Genomic DNA, 20822 nt, shown 5'->3' with positions numbered 1-20822 from the left:
ATGTATCACAGCCCCACAACGCAAGAGTAAACGGAAAGTGTGTGAATAACGCGTGCTACTGGTAAGGCAATATATGATTCCTCTTTGCGCAGACACCTGGTGTCATCACTGATTTTCAGTGGTCCATTCATATAATTTTCTCTCCAAATTTTAATCTGTTTCAACAGATAATCTATACTGAATATTTACTTGCATTGACGATTCATTTTAAGTTAAGTTGAGTTTCCGTGCTGAGTAGGCCCAAAATATTGTATGCTAGTATCAATAGTTAGTCTTAGATTCCTAGTTTGTAGGTTGGGTGAAATGGGGTTTAACGTCGCGTCCTAAATTATTGCATTTATATAGCGACATGCATGCGCATGTGTATATGTGTGGCAGCTTGTACTAGTCCGGACTGATGCCGATTTATAGAGCTAACCCACTGAGGTACCATGCCACAGTAACATGAATACCCCTCTCAGAAACAGTATACTGACTCCGAGCCGACCAGTCCTTGTTTTAGCCCCTACATGCAGGGTAACAACAAGTGACATCTTTGACCGTCTTTTAGTATGACGCGGCCGGGGATCAAACTCTACTTGTATCCAAAAACAGTAACTTGTGTAGCCCATTAGTGGAAGAAAGTTGTTTTACCATGTTTGACCAGGTTGATGGTCTGTTATCAAAGGTCATGATCGCTTCGTAATTGACAGGTTATAACAGGTGCTCTGTCTGGTTCCACAATACCGTTTACAGACCGCCATCTTATATCTCTCATGTTTGGACTGAGGTGAATATAACAGGAAGTTACGAGAATCTGTAATAATTTCAAGAAATCTCTTGTGGATATTGTGTTATCACTCGTATGTGTGTAGAACAGACAAGGCGGTTTCACTGGTCTCGATATTTTAAATTCAGGTAGATACATCAGTGGAAGGGAATTGCCTATTTGACCATCATTGAACGTTATCAGATCCTATATAACATGAAACTTACGTTGAACGTCTTCGTCAAAATCTTCCGATTCATATTCATCAGGAAGCAAGTGTCCACTTCCATATATCGATGGTACAATAATAATAACAAAAACATTTAGAATATATAAAAGGGACTTTAAAACAACTAGATTACCACAGTGTTGTATTCAAACCTAGTATCCATGAGGATGTCCAACATTTCACAAATTGTTTTCTGAGTAAACTTTCATTTTAGACATTCCGGTATGTGGCGCTAATTCAGTATAGGCCAAAATACAACACAGGACCCTCTTGCACTGACTCGGACATACTTATTTTAAGAACATACATTGAAATCCACCCCATCCATTGTGTTATGCCAAATAATCAAAACGTAAACGCGGTTTAAAGCTTTCTAAATTGGAATCATGCTTTAGTTGTTACAGGAAACTGCTGTTGATCATGGGATCTTTGTCACTTTACAGTGATTCGTAACTGCTGACTATATTATGAAGTAAATTGTTGAACTTATTTTCATCTCTCCTTTTATAACCTTCTTTTACACTACATTATCACAGAAAATACCTTTTCACGGCAAGCAGTCAACACAGATGTGATATTCTGAACACATATCCATGAAGCAGGTGTAGCAGAAGACAACAACGGCGAAGGTCAACAGCAACTACAGCATTATAAGTATCCAGGAAAAATGAAAGAAGAAAAACGACGTTTGGTCACAGATAGTTGGAAAAGTCGTGAGTTTTCCTTGTTAGGCGGAATTCTTCGCATGTTCTACCATCGGTTGTAAAACTTCAGTGAATTCTTCCTCTGGCGATGATCGCCTCCTCCAGTGTGCATTGGGTTCGAGAGTTTTCTTCAATTTCTGAAGTGAGTCAATGAGGGAATAAATCATTATGATCCAAAAGTCCAAAGACACATTTTTAGAGTCAACAAACACAGGAGCCTTCATAAAAGCAGACCATGTGATCAAATTGATTTAATGCTTCTAATGTATTGTGCAATGAATCAATCCTTGTTCTAGACAAATATTTGTAAGGTAATTTTAACATAGCAAACATAAAATGAACTTGTTGACATTCACATCCTGTTTTATTATGCCTCAAAGTTAGATTCACCAATCAGAGAGCAGAACTACTGACCTAACATTATCGCTTATACCGTCAGTACTAATCCGAGATGGTTCTTACTGACCTTATATGGGACTGTATACTGTCAGTAATATCCATCTTGGATTTTCCAACACCCACTTCACCGTATGACACCGTATACGGCATTTAAATACACCATAACTAATAATATGTCACCCTTATTAACGAAGCATAAGGCAGAAAAAAACTTAGCTATGCAACAGGCAGTATACACCAACTGCGTTGTCCTCAAAGCTGAACATGTGATTCAGGTTAGATTCGAGTTGTGTTTACCTCTTTCAGCGTTGCCCCTTGTGTGTTGTAAACCGTCCAGATGAAGACCGTCGGTAACGGCAGGAGTGACGAAAAGGCTATGAGCCATCCAACAGCTGTTGCCCAGGTGGGATAGATGTAGTCATGGTACTTTGGTGGTCGGTGGGAGTAGAGGGAATAGCAGCAGATCACCTGGTACAACAGATGGAACATAACACATACACACAGTCCCCTTGTTCTTGTCCTACTGGACTACAACAGCATGGTGTGCTCATCTCCATATATTTCGCTCAACTTCAGCATTGTATCTTCCCGTAAGTATATGTCAGGGAGTTACTGTAGATCAGCATTGTAGCTTCCCGTAAGTATATGTCAGGGAATAACTGTAGATCAGCATTGTAGCTTCCCGTAAGTATATATCAGGGAATTACTGTAGATCAGCATTGTAGCTTCCTGTAAGTATATGTCAGGGAATTACTATAGATCAGCATTGTATCTTCCCGTAAGTATATGTCAGGGAGTTACTGAAGATCAGCATTTTACCTTCCCGTAAGTATATGTCAGGGAATTACTATAGATCAGCATTGTAGCTTCCCGTAAGTATATGTCAGGGAATTACTATAGATCAGCATTTTACCTTCCCGTAAGTATATGTCAGGGAGTTACTGAAGATCAGCATTGTAGCTTCCCGTAAGTATATGTCAGGGAATTACTGTAGATCAGCATTGTAGCTTCCCGTAAGTATATGTCAGGGAATTACTGTAGATCAGCATTGTAGCTTCCCGTAAGTATATGTCAGGGAATTACTGTAGATCAGCATTGTAGCTTCCCGTAAGTATATGTCAGGGAATTACTATAGATCAGCATTTTACCTTCCCGTAAGTATATCAGGAAGTTACTGTAGATCAACATTATACCTTGCCGTAAGTATATCAGGGAATTACTGAAAAACAGCATCGTACCTTGTCGTAAGTATATCAGGGAATTACTATAGATCAACATTGTACCTTCCCGTAAGTATATGTCAGGGAGTTACTGTAGATCAGCATCGTACCTTCCCGTAAGTATATGTCAGGGAGTTACTGTAGATCAGCATCGTACCTTGCCGTAAGTATATCAGGAAGTTACTGTAGATCAACATTATACCTTGCCGTAAGTATTTCAGGGAATTACTGAAAAACAGCATCGTACCTTCCCGTAAGTATATCAGGAAGTTACTGTAGATCAACATTATACCTTGCCGTAAGTATATCAGGGAATTACTGAAAAACAGCATCGTACCTTGTCGTAAGTATATCAGGGAATTACTATAGATCAACATTGTACCTTCCCGTAAGTATATGTCAGGGAGTTACTGTAGATCAGCATCGTACCTTGCCGTAAGTATATGTCAGGGAGTTACTGTAGATCAGCATCGTACCTTGCCGTAAGTATATCAGGAAGTTACTGTAGATCCACATTATACCTTCCCGTAAGTATTTCAGGGAATTACTGAAAAACAGCATCGTACCTTGCCGTACGTATATCAGGGAGTTACTATAGATCAACATTGTACCTTCCCGTAAGTATATCAGGGAATTACTGAAAAACAGCATCGTACCTTGCCGTAAGTATATCAGGAAGTTACTGTAGATCCACATTATACCTTCCCGTAAGTATTTCAGGGAATTACTGAAAAACAGCATCGTACCTTGCCGTACGTATATCAGGGAATTGCCATAGCTCTATGTCATGCTGGCGGATCGATCTTTGGGATTATAGGTTAGAATTGGTGTCCAGCAACCTTTATTTGTAATGAGAGACGTTACTGCGATCGGTATTGGTTGATTTCATGGTACGATGCTCACAATATGTCAATCACTGATATGTGACTAAATTATTTACAGTTAGACTTCTAATAGCTGAAATATTACTGTGGTATTAAACAACAAACAAACAAACAAACAAACATAACGATAGGGAGAAGGGCAGCATGACCGAAGCGGTCACCAGAAATTTATGCATGTTGTAAGAGCTTTCTAAATTCAGCCTCGTGTGTCTCCTCCATAGCATTGGTTTAGTTTTCCTCAAAGGTGTGGATATGGTTAATCTTGTCCACCGTTTGCTTGTGCCTGGCTCAGGTTCCGATAGAGTATTTACTTGCTACAGGATATTGCTAGAAAATTGTTGATTGCAGCGTTTAACACCATTCATTCTTCAATTTAGCCAGGAAAGGACTTTAGTTACCAAAGGAATAGATATTGAAAAGGTGGGTAATATAAAGTAATTAAACAACGAAAGACTTTTATCCTCAAGAAGATGATCAGGTTTCAGGGCCATGGGTGAGCGAGTGCCAAGATTCTAAATTCTAGTTCACCATCCAATGATGACATACATGTACATTGCCGTCAGGTTGGCGAACTGATATTATTTCATCTGAAAACTAAATGTTAAATTCAACCGTTCTTAATCATCGCCACACCGTCATTGCTGCATAGACTAGACTGATCTAGAGATCTAGACTGTGGGAAGTGTAAGTTTGAGGGCGTTTCTAAGATCGGAGTCAAAGTAACATGATTTTATGTAACGTTTCTGAATAATCGACAGACGAGTGAGTGTTGTTTTATCGACGCTTTGAACAGCATTTCGGTTTTGTCACATCTTTACAGATGTATGTGTGATGAGGACATGTTTCGTTCATATATTGATATTTGGCCTAATAGAGCCATCTTTGCGCTTTAAGGATTGAATAAAGTGGTCAATGTCTACACTTTCCTCACAAATCGGGGATTTCCTCACATTTGAGGAACGCAACTAATTATCTACTGATATATTCTTCGAATTATGTTATACGCGGCTCGGCGACTATTCAATAAGTTTTAAAATGTCAATATTGTATGATGTATTTCGATGTTTCAGAAGTATGTCGGTATCAAAGCTTCAGTAATGAAGAACTACTTACAACTAGAAACAGAGGACACACAAACTTGAAACTAATGACCATGACTCGAGGTATAGTCTTTCCCCACATCGTACGGACGTCCTCCTGGAGCCTTTTTGTTCCTGGAAGTAAATCATGATCAATTTATAACATCAACATATCTATGGACTGGCAAGCGTATGTATTTAGCAAATTGAAATTGAAGGTACACATGTCACAGCCAAAGAAAACGTGTCCTTTTGTAAATGATTTTTGACTTGGACATTCACTTATCTATACACTGGCAAGCATACCTATTTTGAACGTAATAAACACACAGCACACGCATATATAACGTGTTCATAGAATTTAAGGGATTTTGTATTAAGTCTAGATTACAACATCCAAGGCCTTTCTAAACGTTAATTGTGGACATGTGTAGATCCGGGGTAGAATAGGTCTTCAGCAATCCATGCTTGCCGTAAAAGGTGACTATGCTTGTTGTAAGAGGCGACTAACAGGATCGGGTAGTCAGGCTCGCGGACTTGGTTGATGCGCGCCATCGTATCCCAATTGCGTGGATCGATGGTCATGATGTCAATCACTGGATTGTCGATTATTTACAGACCGCCGTCATATAGTTGGAATATTGCTGAGTGCGGCGTTAAACAACAAAGAAAGAAAGGTAGACATGTGGAGGACATTTCTGAATCTGACGCATCAGTGTCAACAATGATGTCCGATGCAATTCCCTATTTCGACCTGTATCATATGTTCCAATGTTCTTTCAGGTGAACAGTTGATTTGCCTTTGCATGTGTTTGTGACGCGTGTCACCGGTGGATCAGGACACGCACATCTCGTCTCTAACACCTGGTACAATCGCATGTGTATGATATAGTCGGAATAGCATTGTGCATTCTGATTGTAGCAGATTTTTCGTATGATTATGGAACGGGTTCTGTCACTTGTTTATTTGATAGCTTTTCTGAAGTTTGAAAGAAAGTTAAAAGGTTAATAATATCATGTATTTGTACGCATTTGGTTGTAGTACACATATTGTAGACGTTGAAATTTGACCATTGTGTTACTTTTACACGCCAAATGCTTATGAGTGTTATATTGCTGGAATAATGCTAAAAGCAGCGTAAAATCAAACTCACTAACTCACTCACTTACCATAACACCAGCCTACAACAATGCACTCAAGGATGCCCAACACGGCCGTTGATGGGAAGTAGGCGTACCAGTCAACCAGCGTCACCACGAATATCCCACCCTTAAATGTGTAGATAATACAAAAGAGTTGACAGATCGGGTTGTAATAACTTTCTGATAATCATACATGTGCATTTGTTAGATTCCCAAAGTTTATTTGTCGTATGATTTTTTTTCAAACGTCATTCTGTTGTATTGCTGAGAAGAGTATTATATGACGTTGTAAATTGACAACGTTTCATCACAAAAATAATAAATTAACTACAGTGAATTGTCTTTGTAACGATAAAATCGTTATTTGGTTATAAGGTGTGGCGGAGTGAAATGAGGTTGTACGTTGGTCAAGATTACGCTGTATTCCCTTACCACTTTCATTTATTACCTCGATGCTAGATTGCTATTCTTCTAGGTAGTATATTTTGCACAAATTTCAAATTACAAAATTGCATTGTAACAATGTACCATCACGTACCTTATAAATGGTATGTATCGCGACCAAAAATGTGTGTTTTCAGGGGTTTACATGCAAGCCTAACCCTGACTCTGTCCTTATGTTCATGGTAATGCCAACAAAACCGACATGTTCGCTTATACCTGAAAAATATATATCAGACCAAACGAGCATATTCGATTCACTGTTTCACATGCAGTGTTCACCGTTACCTGTGAAATATATATCAGACCAAACAGGAAGAGACTGAGGAGCACAGCACCGATGGTGAGCCAGCGTTGTTTCATCAACTTGGGGAAGACATCTTCCAAGGCAGCGACGACTATGTCCACACACGGAACCTGCACCCATACACATGTTGCAACAGTGTGTCACGTTTATGGCTACTTTGGTTTGAGAAATGACCGCATCTTAGTTACATCCATAGTGTCTCAGCGTAATATATGATAGAAAATATCACCGTGGTGCTTTCATAGGCATGTTTGTATATTGATCCTGGGATCTTTAACAAAATATGCAAATTGTAGAAATAAGTTATATAATGCATTACAGTTCATAAGACAGAATTTCCTCAGCCATCTTGTTTGATAATTGCTTGATCAGATTAATATCATTTACGTTATTATAATTAATCCTACATTCAAATTAATATATAGGTTCATGTTGATAAACTATGTCTAATTTCTAAGCTGAGAGAATTGGAGCTTGCCAATTACCATAGTATCGATATTCAACGATATCAAGGTCAAAAAGGTCAGCACAGACCATAGCTGTGCCAGGGGGAGAGCAGAAATGACCTCAGGGTACACGATGAAGCTTAGGTCAAACCCTGAAACACAGGACGGATAGCAAACGTAATATGTATTCCACGGTCGATGCGAAAAATGATATTTAACTAAGTTTGTAAAGAAACGGACATGCCATATTGCAAATTCCGATCTCATTGATAATCCGAAAATTGATATGCTGTTAAGTGATTCATTTGAACAAACAAAAGAGACACAGTGATAGAATAACGTGTCTAGAAACCTCCCATACATCGTTTTTGGATTCAAGCACTGAAGAGACTGTTCTTATCTGTGAGAGGAACTGGCCAGGGTCTGCCTTTCTGCACATGTGCTCTGAAGACGCATGTGTATGTGAGTGAGTGAGTGAGTGAGTGAGTGAGTGAGTGAGTGAGTGAGTGAGTTAATGTTTGTAGTCACATCGGCAATATTTTAGCCATATCGTGACGAAATCAAGTTAAACCAGTCGACGAAAGACGGTAAAAGAAACAGATTATCACAGGTGTAGATTTAGAACTAGCATGTAACCATACAAATTGAACTATTCATGACACTACAAATAGATATGGGCCAGAGATCACAAGCATCCAAAGTGAGGCCACCATACAAGAGACCAAGGGGACGTACAATGCTTATAAAACCTACATGGTACCCCAGCAGGATTTACACCATCCCTCTGGCTACTGGCGATTGTTTGAAAGTTAAGCCAACACTTAAAATTTACAAGTGTACTACGATAAAAACGATAGTGGAATGATATGGGCTTACATACTCTCACAGGGGGACAATAGTTACGCCACTTCAACGCCCCGTGAGAGTATAACCACTTACATTCGCTGATATCACATTTACTCATACTAATTTCAAAATATGAATTTATTAATTACAAACATGATCTTCAAAAATGTTGTTACAAAGATATTTCTTTTAAAAAGCAAATGATTAAATGAGAAAACATGGTATTAAAAAGGTCCTTGATACTTTAAGCTTGGAAATATTTATCCTGATTTTCTTATCTCATCCGCGTTGGGTGTTTGATACGAGTGCCAGAATGTCTAGTTCTTTCAGGCATTTAGCTCTTAGACATTTAATATGTTACAATGTGCGATGACTTGGCCTCAACGACTACTTTGATGGGATTGCCAGATAAAATAGTTCTAGGCATGCTAATTGTAGAGCCTTCGACGACTTGTTTGATGTATTAGTAGTTTACTTACCAGAGGATTGAAACGCTTCAACAGTTACTCCACGCTGGAAGGCCACGTGACCAACAACAGAGAAGAAAGCGAAGCCGAAAAAGACATTGGAGAGTGAATCCATCAGGCAAATTATTATTGCATCCCTTGAAGAAATAAAACATGAACAATATACTGAATAACAGTTTTTAAAAGATTGAAGTTTTTTTAAAGATATTTGCACATGTACATTTGGCGACTAGCGGGCCAATGATTAGTGTCAATAAGTGAAGTCGTCCTTATAATGTTGGTTAACATATACTTCTACCATTGGAAAACACTCGAATTTGATTGGTCAATCAGGAATTCAAATTTTACAAACTACAATACACATAGTATCTCTGACGCCATATTTTGGATGGAGTGACGTCATTACAGTGTGCAGTTCCCGTTAGGGAAAACAATGGTATGGACTCATTGGCTGCTTATGAAGTTGCTGGGTTCACACTTCCAATTCATCTCATATATGCAAGTAAATATATTTATGCAAATGAAAACGTACGGGCATATACAGAAGTATATTATCGTTATTATCGGTGTTTCCTCATCAGAAGCGAGTGAGTTAGTTGGGTTAAACGCCTCTTTTAACAATACTCCAGTTATATCACGGCGTGTCAGCTTGATGTGATACAGATCTTAGACGTTTACCACTTAAGGGAAACCCATAAGCACAAGTATGGTACTGCCCAAGGGACCCAACTCTGCACAACGAATTGCGGCGCTTTAGACGACTGGGTCACACTCATTAGAACTACTCATAACTCATTATCATAACATTTCGCGTGTAATTTTGCTATGGTAGAGTTGCGATAATCATAACGTAAATTCGAGACGTTACGTTACATTTTGTCGTATCATACATGTACATCGTGTTCTACAATAGTGTTGTACTGTCTTATACTATGTTTCTTATATACATTTTGATACAACAACTGGAACATTTCTGTGAAAACTCATTGACATGAAATATACCTGAAGCAGTTGTTATCTATTCTGTTGTGTCCAGACATAGTGATGATACACCCCATGGCTATACCGATGGAACCTAGGGCGTAGCGACACGAATGAATCCACACCTGCAACCACAGAAACGTGCCGTGTCTGCAGAGATCTAATCAGAAGCTTAGGGTATAACTTTGATGTTTGATGATTGCATTTATAGGCATCTTAGGGTGTTCAACCATGTTCTTGACTAGAAAGCATGTATTATGAACTATTAATTGAAAGGCAATACACAATGCTTCCTCTATTTTATTAAGCATTCCCTGTTTTGAACACAGTGACTCTGTTTGTATTCGATTACTATCATGCTTTCGTTTGTATTGAACACAGACATATCCATGCGTTCCTTTTTTTATTCCATCAATATATGAATGATTTGGGTTTAATGCTGTTTTTATACTATTTCAGAAATAGGCTTTGTACCTTTGTATGTGAGTGATCGAGGCAGAGTGATCTCACTACCTTATACTAACCCATCCCGTCAGCATATGAATACCAACAATCTAAAATTACGTGATAACGTGAACATACGAAAATAACATTGTGAACGTAGTCGATGTGATAATCGCAGAAAAATATCAATGACTGCAATACAAATACTGTTTGAGAAAACAGTAATCGTACAAGTTAGAGATGCGTGAACAGATTTGGGCTCACTTTCGGGTCTGTAAGCTTGTCAAACTTGGGATAGATGTAGTAGTATATTCCTTCTGCTGACCCCGGAAGTAGACAGCCTCGGATGAGGAAAACGAAGATGAGGATGTAGGGGACACCCACGGTGATGTAGACAATCTGGTAGAAAAGATTTGATCAGTGAGTGAGTGAATAAGTACCGACTAGGTTATCTAAAGCAAACTAATAAACTGTAATTTAAGAGATTGCCGGATGAAAGAATGGATTCTTAATGTATTGTCATCCTTATATGTAACCATAAGTATAAGTAGAATATATATCAGAGATAAATCATGTCCACGTAGTTATATTTCCCTCTACATTTGCAGGCGTGGACTCTGTCTTGCGGGTGTAACGTGCCCATTGACTTTTACATCTTACCTTCCCTGATACTTTTATTCCTTGCAGTGTCCAAAGAAATAAGACCACGGTGGTGCCGGCCAGGCATGCAACAAGATGCCATCTTAGACCTCCAAGATTGTCCAGGCCATCACTCTGTCCCAACAGCTGGAATCTGACGAAGGGAATAGCCTTATGTCTACATCCTATATTGGGGAAGACAGTGAGTGATTTGGATGTGACGCAGCTTCGAACACTATTTGAATTATTTGATGCCATGTCAGCTTGATGTGGAAGGAATGCCTGCAGAAATGGATGTTTTAGAGGTATAACACTTTGGAGAAAAGAGCACAGGTTCGGGTAAGAATTAAATCAGGGCGAATCTTAGTCAGCCTTTTTTCCACTATGGGGCGACCTACGAGCATAAGTTTGGTCCTTACCGACCAGTAAGCATCATCATGTATTAGGTTATTTAAGCTACGATAATGGCATAAATTGTAAACAAATATACACATTGTTGAGTCATATTTTCAATAGAATGTTGTGGAGCATTATAATTTAATATCAGAATGAGGACACATACAAGATATTTTCTAAATAGAACTAAACAGTGTGAGATGAATACTGCAGAAAGGCTAATACAACAATTTGTATATATTACATTATTTGTGAACGTACTTCCAGAATTCTTCTGCAGCTGTTATTCCACTGGCTGTTCCGTTAATGGAGTACACAGCGTCGGTTGTATTAGACGCTGTATCATTAGACAAAACTGACGCGTTCTTGTTGTTTATGCATGCCGGGGTGTTCCATGCGTTGTCGCAGTGGTCCCAGGGCAGGATTGGGGAGAAGGAGTGGAAGAGGTAGTACATATACCACGTGAAGCTGATGTTGAAGTAGCTAACGAATAACCACGAAACAACAACACTGCCAATACCTATACCTGCAATAGTAGTAAATATAAGGATCGGTATGTGGGCGTGTCATACTGATTTACGAAACGTCTTCTATATTGAAAAATGTATCGAGAAGGTAACTGTGTCAACGCCATGTTATCATTTACTGTCTGTTATGCCATTGTGAGTCAGCCTGGTGTTGAAGGAAAGTGATAGAGGTATTAGGCCTTTACTTCTTCACCAAAACAAACGACCACGTGTAGGGTGGTGACCAATCAGGGATCATAATCAGATAATCAGTGTTAACATGGGATTGAAATCCATGTTCACTGGATCCTGCCACACCTAATGAATGCAACTCAATTGCAGCACCAACGACGGCTTGTCCACCCATGCAAACCAACACTTTACGTATTGAAACGACGGTAGGTTTCCATTTTGAAACTGTGGTAGGTATTCCTGTTGCAGCTAGATATATAGCTTACCTTTGAAACCTTATTGCCTATTGAATAGGTAATGTTGCTTTTTGAATAGATAATGTTGCCCGCTTGAAACAAATCTACTTTACTCTCTTTAAACTTGACTTTACTTCCCGATTGAAACCGGGGCTTACTTGCCTGTTGCCACTTGGTTTCAGTTGTTACCTTTGAAGGCAGGACACATATTCCAGACTTTAATAGGTCCACTCTGAGAGAACTGTCCGATGGTCATCTCAAGAAACACACAGGGGATGGCTCCAATTATTGTGAAGAACATGAACAGTATCAGGAACGCTCCTTGTCAACAAAAATAAATGCAGCATTATCACTAAGATTGACATTGTATATTTCGATTGAGTGATCATAACCTCAAATGGGTTACGTCTCCAATATTTGCCCACCTTGTAGTACCTAAGCATGTACATTATAGACTATACATGAGTTAAAGGCGACATATAGTTGAATAGGCATATGTTAGCGAGACTGCCCCAAAAACATATTCTAATTCAAGACAGCCACATGATACCATAAAGTCACGTGCCCTCGGTCCTATTCCAGCTATAAGACGGCGGTCTGTACATGATCGAGTCTGGACCAGACAATCTAGAGATTGACATCATGAATGTCGATCTACGCAAGACTGGCCCTTAGTCACCTCTTACGGCAAGCATGGATTGCTGAAGATCAATGCTAACCCGGGTATCATGTGACTATCTTGTGTTTCAAGCAACAGAGGACGGGTCCATTAAACACACGGCACAAATGTGTACCATTACATGAACATGTCCGGTTTTTGTAGGTCACATGCGTGGGATCGTTAATTAAGAATGAAAATAGACATGGCTACCAGTCTTCATCTCCAAGTAAGGTTTTTTTCGGAGACAAATATAATAACAAACCGTTCTGTTGATGTCCACAAATTTCACGTAGTCCGCAATATGTTTTCGTTCGTCCAATCTATGTGTCGTCCAATCGCAGCATATGAGTAATCTGACATAGGAGCCCAGTCAGAGGCCAAGCAGAGAGGTTATTGACTGCTTGTAGAAAGGTTCTCCCCGCATTGATACTGTGACTCACAATAAGTTAGATCATTGGTTGTATCTATCGTGTACCCATGAGACAGTTCTTACCACAATTCTGAAACTGGACCAGTTCTGCTCCCGTATCCTCACGGCGTCATGCACTTGATTAATCAAGCATTGCTTGAAGTTGTACTTTCCTGCATTTATGTTTCACCATTATATAAAACTACGAACTAAATACATGACTAACATTGTAATAGGCGTAGACATGTGCCTAAAATATGTAGATTTGTGTAACTGTTCATATGATTTATTCGTTTTGAGATATAGATTTCAAAGTATCATTTGAGTTGGGCCTACCTCCTCCATTGCGCATGCAGTAGAAAGGGAATTTTATGAATGCTCCCGACCCGACACCGTATCCCAGAAGGGTGATGAGGTAATCCAGTTGACTGCGCCAATGTTCATGAGCCATGGTTGTATTCACACTTGTTCTGTGACAAAATAACACACCAAACATTAAGTCATAGTAACAGTGAGTTTCTGAGCGAAGTATCATCTGTTTATGCTATTCTCCCAATGACGACTGCTCTGATCACTTTTGTTACTTGAGTTGCCTATGTTCTTGATTTATATATTTATTATTTTTACATTGACTAGTTTTTTTTAGTTGCAGATTGGTTGATATGGTAAACAATGATATACACGAGGGTAAACAAAATAATTAATTTAGCACAATGGTTTACAGATAAATGGTTAACATACGGCATCATCAAAAGAGCAGCATGATTAACGATTTATAAAATATAATAAATACTTATATACTCTTAGTTATAGGGGTGTGGTAAAATGTTGACCCTTGTAAATTACATGTCTTTAATCGTTTAAATTATCATAGTAACCATTTCAAGCAAACAGAATGTGTGAGGGTACCATTTCCTAAGATTGTGATGTGCATGATTTGATGATCACTGCGCGTTCTACGTATCCTAGGGCCAAAAGCCGGATTCACCACCCATGGTACAAACGTAGTAAGAATTGCATGCAATGACCGGACTTTGCGTACGACTCCCGAAATGAACTAACTTTGGATGTTTGTTTCACATAACCTCTTACACATATGATCATCCTTTGTTGCCTTATGCACAGAAACCAATGTGACGAATCCAATGACCGATTTGGAAAAGAAACACACACCAAACAAAAATAATTTACGAAATTTATACCCTCGTAAATACTTGCTCAAAACGTGGTTGTATCTATCGTATATAGATATCTAAAATGCATTTCATTTATTTTTATTATAAACAGATTGGAATATAAAATGCAGCAAGGAGGGTTTGGGTGATCCTGGCACAGTCAGGCTGGCTATTCATCAGCTCAGGGGCCTTGCCCCCTCTACACGCAGCCCTGACAGCGAATGGGAGTTCTCCCAGGAAGCGCTGCCTAGTCAAACACACCCAGACATTTTCGGAGAATGTGAAGATTGCCCAACACTGCAGCCTTCTGCATTACCCAGATCGTCAGAAGGGCTGTATTCAACCCGGGTACTCTCCCAATGTCAGTCAACAGACTGGGAGGTACCAAACCTAAGGCACCGACAACAATGGGGAGTTGAAAAAATTGGTACTTGGGATGCAAGCGTGACATTTCGAAAGCGAGGTACGCACATTTGCCATGTTTTTCCTGAATTTTGTCAATCACATTAGTGTCGAAAGGGACGGAAAAGTCAATAATATAAATTATTTCATTTGATTTATCAAAACGGACAAGATCAGGTTTGTTGGCCTGGTCACTTTTTAGGCTGTATACGGGCCTTTTCCAAAAAGAATTGTATTTATCATTTTCCATGACACCCTCTACATATTATGGGTCGTATCATGGATAGACCTCTCTGTCAAAACCACAAGCGTTGCGAAGACGGTAATACAATGATTGAGCCACTCTATCATGTCACACTGCATTTGTGCCAAAGCTGGGCACCCAATGACAATGTGATGGACAGTCTCATTAAGTTCCTTGTATAATGTACATTTCATATTTATATTTTGATGCAACATCACACATTGACAGTTTCGAGCGGGAAGTCACTTGTCCTGAGCAGCAGTAAACAGAAAGCCTTTTGTTTCACATTTCTATTATCATTACTATTATGTACAAATCAAAACACATAATGTAGGAAAGAGAGTTTGGGCGATCCTGGCACAATCAGGCTGGTTAGGCTCATCATCAGCTCAGGGACCTTGCCCTCTCTACATGCAGCCAATACAGTGAATGGGGGACTCCTAGGAAGCGCTGCCTAGTCAAACCCAACCAGAACTTTTCGGAGAATGTGAAAAAGCTGCAAGACTGCAGCCTTCTGCATTACCCAGATTGTCAGAAGGGCTGTATTCCTGGTAGCGAACCTGGTTGTTGTTATTATGTACAAATCAAAATAAAAAAATGCAGCGAAGAGGGTTTGGGTGATCCTGGCACAGTCTGGGTGATCCTGGCACAGTCAGGCTGGTTAGGCACATCATCAGCTCAGGGCCCTTGCCCCATCTACACGCATCATCATCATTATTATTATTATTATTATTATCATTATTTTTATATCGCACTTATCTGGGTACCAGTATCTGCTCAAATACGGTTTATTTGTTCCCCGACCAGTGGATCCGTTTGCATTCCAATAATAATTCTGAACTGCCTGCGGAGTATACAACCCAAGTTGCATACGGGCGCTAGAAGGTTTTTACATCCACCTCACTGATGGGGCACCAATTCCCGCCACCTCAGTTAAGTTCTTATTACATATTTGTACCTCAGTTCCAACTGCGACACAGACCATTCCTTAATCTGCTGCAGGATCAGATTCCAGATAAAGACAGATGCACCAAACTTAGTAAGAGGGAGGGATTCACATTGATGTCAGCAAGACCTTACACCCACAGAGATTGGATTCCATTACTGGTGCCATGGCTTACATCTGGTTACAGAACCTCATCAGGAGGATGCCAAGCAAAGGTGGGGCCATCTGAGAGAAACTCTCCACACCGCTATTTATGTTTGGCTTAAAGTCCACTCCTGCGAGTTCATCCTTGCTACTGAGGAGAGGTGCGCAGCACTATTAGAATTCAAACATTATACAAACAGAACGAACAGAAGACAGAACGGACGGAAACAAATTACAGAAAACAGCAATAATACTTGCAGCATGTCCGCAAAGGCATTCAATTATCAACTGATGATGGGAACACCAAGGTGTGCACAAATGACATCAAGAAAGGAATCGGTCCAACTCAGAGCAGGATGGTGCCCCTGGAATCTACAATAGGCAAAACGATCAGTGACAGAGGCAAGCAGATGGAGAGATAGGTTGAGCACTACTTAACTCTTATCCAGGGAATGCAACGCAATGCAATGCATAGAAGCTATATAGCTAAAGAAGGCCATTCGGTAAGCTCTCGGAATGGATGGGATCCCTCCAGAGGCCAAAACTGCAGATGCAATGCAATGCAAGCTATATAGCTAAAGAAGGCCATTCGGTAAGCTCTCGGAATGGATGGGATCCCTCCAGAGGCCAAAACTGCAGAAAGGGGCTCCTGCTCATCCACCAGTTTGAACTTCTGTGTCAGTGTTGGAAAAAGGGAGAGATGCAGTAGGACATGGCAGGCTCCCACATCATCAATCATTATCTTGTAGAAGGGTGAAAGAAGCGTTTGTAACAACTATATCTGGATCTCTTTGTTGAGCATCACAGGAAAGCTCTTAACTTTAGTGGTCCTGAACAAACTACAGACATTTGCTGAAAGTGTGGATCTACGACCAACATGATCTTCTCAATCGTTGCAGGAAAAGTGCAGAGAGCAGGGGCAGCCAATGTATTCATTGACCTCACAGAAGCCTTCAATCTTTAATTTGTGTCACTTCACACTGATACGAGAGTCACCTGCAGTTTGGCAACTGTACCTTGAGGCTTTCGAGATCTGCCGTGGTGTAAAACAGGGTTGTGTGCTTGACCCTACCTTGTTTGAAAATGTCTAAGCATTCATGCTGAGGCATGCTTTGAACCCTCCACCGACACCGATTTGATGGGAAGCAGTTCAATCTGGTTCGTCTGAAGACAAAAACTGAAGTGCGTGAGGGCCTCAACAGAGACACGCTTTTCAAAGATGATCTGTTTTCGCTCAACAAAGACAAAAACAAGAGATGACAAACTTGATGGACCACGTCATCAATCTTCTTTCAGAGATCATCGACGTGTATGTTCCACCATCACAGTTAATCTGTCCTGGGATACTGAGATTAACAGGCGGACCGGCGTAGCATCTGTCATGCCCCACTAGACCGCGAAGAGAGCTTGGACACTGAGAGAATCTAGCCGAAGAAAAATGACATTGCGACCTTTTAGTTACTTTAAGAAAAATTAATTAAGCACATGTTTATGTTGAAAAGACTAATTGAGCTCCTCACACGTCACTGTAGTGGACAATGTGTTCAAGATGTTAAGGTGACATTTCATGTTTTGGTTGTGGTAATCATGGCAACAAATATTGGCAAGTTGAAAAGTATCATGTTGCCGAGGGACTGGAAATTTGATATTTTCACATATCTTGATCAAACAAAGCTGGTTAAACAAGTATTTATTGTTAACTCGGCATGGCTCTGCCTTAATTGTTGTCACATTTTGGCACTCTGTTATTGACTATTAAGAGCCGATTCATAGTGTACCTTTTTTATGTGGAAGGCTCGGTGGCTGAGTGGGTTAGATCTCTGACTTTGTGTGCTGGCGATTAGGTGCCTCACCCTGGCAGGTGTGGGTTCGAATCCCGGACGGGACTCAATCCAAAAAAGTACTAGAATCTGTACTTTACTAAGAAAGTGTTATCCCAAATATAACATTAGTTACATTTGACCACTTTCTAAATGGCATTGTGTATTCATAATACGTCAGTCATTATGTGACTCAGTGCACTCGAGTATATCCTGACAGGCTGTAAATGGGTGGGTAACCGAGCATAAAACTTTAACCTGTCTGGACAAATAACAGACATTGCATCAACATGGTGCTGCTTTTCGAAACCTGTTCACAATGTAGGCCAACCAAGTCGGAAAGGTTTTATCATAATTTGAAATTTCCGCTTATATATATCCATTAGGTTGAATGTTTTAAAAGAAAAATCTTGTTTCTTTGAAACATAGAGAGAAATGGTATACTTTTCAAGAAATATGTCTCCACTTAATATACACCATGATTATTTATGCTCACATACATTTTCGATGAAAACAACCCAACTTTGTATAACATTAAAAAACTGATATAATTTTATGTCGTACTATCCTCATTTGATCTTTCTGTGTATTTCAATGAAATTCGCCCTCCCAAATGCTATGCAAACTGTCAACACGCATCTCCCGAAGACGCATTTTTCTCACCAATAGAAACATGCGAGAGAAGAAATGTGTGTCATTCATTGAAGGGTATTACACAGCGTCGATGTTTTTTATATTAACCCTATACTGAACTCTCCCAGCTCTATTATTTCTACAACATCTGGATCCCCTGTGAATTTAGTGATGTGCATGTAAACAATACCCCCCACACTCCTTGAGATGACTTGGCGGCTTGCTGATTCTAGCCAACCACCTCGGTGCTTGCTGAGTTGACTGAGCAGTTATTTGCCCCTCCTTATCGTCAAAAATAAGCTGTCCCTCAGTGAACTATCCGTATCCATTTGTGTCTCTCTAGATAGATCCTGGGTTTGTGAGTCAAGATTACTCGTCCCTGTCCCTGTTGGAGGTTCGTTTAGCTTCCTCAGATGCTTTCGATTTCTTCCCAAAATCCCAATAGTGTGGAACGATGCTCATGAGATTTATAACTGGATTGTCTGGTCCAGACTCGATTATTTACAGACCACCATCATATAGCTGTAATATTGCTGAGTGCGGTGTTAAACACCAAACCAACCAACCAACCAACCAGTTACCAGGATTCGCACACCTTTGAAAACAAGGCCACCATGCACAGTAAGTTCATTTCTGTAGAAGTACTTCAGGTGTGTCTTTCTTTGTTTCCTGCCATCCACTCGGGCGAACGGATGTGAGAGTATTCATTGCTTCATACTTCTTTGTTGCGTTCCGCAACTCCTCAAGACGCTCCCGGCTGATTCACAGATGCCCAACAGCATTGACCAATGAGAATGAGTCTTTCTCACAGACAGATTTAATATATGCTATGGACAGCATATCCGACAGGGACATTTCTTTTCCAAGCCTGTATATCACTTCAATGTTACACTGAAGTAGCCGTAACATCACTGACTGAAGGCGTTTGGGAAAGTTATCATTCAAACCCACGATCATAGGTTTCAGAACACTAACATTCCTTTTCGATTTGTGCTACTGGCCTCACGTCCTGCATGAGAGATTCAAGCATCACGTTCAATTTCTTTCCGACATAGCGGATTCTTTCTATTCAGACCATTTCCACTTGACGTAATTGAGACGTCATCGGCTCCATCGCATCTGAGACCTTGGGTAGAGCTTGCAATCTACGAACAGCATCAACATCTGTAGTGCTGCTCATCTCAATGATGGCTTCAACTTTCTTAATGTCTTACTTGTGATTTGATGATGTCCGAGAAAATCAAGATGATAAGTTTTAAAATTCTGTTTAATGTTTCTGTCACTGTAGATTGGTGAGAGATAGTACATAATAGTCCTCTTTTCATGCCAAATGAAGATTATCTTTGATGTACTCTTCTTGTACTCCATGAACAGTTTCTTTGACATGCAAGGACAACACTTTTCAAAATGATTCGTCTGTCTGCATTCTGCAAGATTTTACCCTAAGCAGGGTGCGATCCTTTGCGATGTTCACGTCCACAGAACAAGTTCTGTCACTTTTTCCTGTGTATTTCCGTGAGGTGTGGACGCATATATCTGTGGATTATATCTTCCTTCATTTCTAGGTGTATATCTGTTCTGTGATTTGGTTGTCACTTTGTTAACATCAACTTACTGGCTTCCCGATAAAACCTTGAGCCATGCTTGATGTAGTATTCTCAAGACTTCGACAAATGTCAACACACTTCACTAGTGTGAGTTTACGTTCTTGCAGTAGCCGTTTGCGAGTATTGGCATCATTTATGCCAAACACTATTTTCTCTCTTTTTAGCGAATCCCTAAGACAATCGCAAAAGTAGCAGGATTTTACAATTTGCTTTAGTGCTGCCACATAACCATCACTATTCTCGTATTGAATTTGTAGCGCTCGAATGTCTCGTTACTTTAGAATAGGAGTATCCATCTTGTGCATAATAACCTTCGCTAAATCATCTTCAGAGGGGTCACATCCATTGTAGATTTGCAATCTTTCAATTCCCGTGGTAGAAACAAGATATGAGTTCATACAAGCCTTGGAGCAAGTTGCATATCTGTTGTTAGTAATGATACAATAATGTCCCCACATTTGCTTCCACATAGTC

The 20822-nt window shown here is 39.9% G+C and overlaps 1 protein-coding gene across 1 annotated transcript; it reads right to left on the bottom strand.

Annotated features, from left to right (window-relative positions):
* Positions 1 to 1491: 1491 nt before the first annotated feature.
* On the bottom strand, positions 1492 to 17410 carry LOC139464350 (sodium- and chloride-dependent glycine transporter 2-like). Its single transcript, XM_071245878.1, has 14 exons — positions 17361 to 17410; positions 13714 to 13847; positions 12497 to 12628; positions 11635 to 11899; positions 10999 to 11131; positions 10603 to 10737; positions 9916 to 10019; positions 8926 to 9050; positions 7640 to 7752; positions 7136 to 7264; positions 6434 to 6533; positions 5298 to 5398; positions 2378 to 2548; positions 1492 to 1818 (listed from the first exon to the last, which is right to left on the bottom strand). Exons 1-14 carry the CDS (start codon positions 17381 to 17383, stop codon positions 1705 to 1707), a joined length of 1779 nt encoding a protein of 592 aa, XP_071101979.1. The 5' UTR covers positions 17384 to 17410; the 3' UTR covers positions 1492 to 1704.
* Positions 17411 to 20822: the final 3412 nt, after the last annotated feature.

Source organism: Haliotis cracherodii, unplaced genomic scaffold, assembly GCF_022045235.1.
Source record: "Haliotis cracherodii isolate W230 unplaced genomic scaffold, xgHalCrac1.p SCAF_17, whole genome shotgun sequence".
NCBI classification, from domain to species: Eukaryota; Metazoa; Mollusca; class Gastropoda; order Lepetellida; family Haliotidae; genus Haliotis; species Haliotis cracherodii.
Note: the sequence above shows the minus strand (reverse complement) of the source record. Positions and strands in the feature narration are given on the sequence as shown.

Excerpts from the sequence above, each read along its gene's own strand:
- LOC139464350 (XM_071245878.1), bottom strand. The coding sequence starts at position 17,383 with ATGCTTAGACATTTTCAAACAAG. Across the intron at positions 9,051-9,915 it reads ATAGATAACAACTGCTTCAG|GGATGCAATAATAATTTGCC; the intron begins GTATATTTCATG and ends TATTTCTTCAAG. Across the intron at positions 7,265-7,639 it reads CGTTGAATATCGATACTATG|GTTCCGTGTGTGGACATAGT; the intron begins GTAATTGGCAAG and ends GTATGGGTGCAG.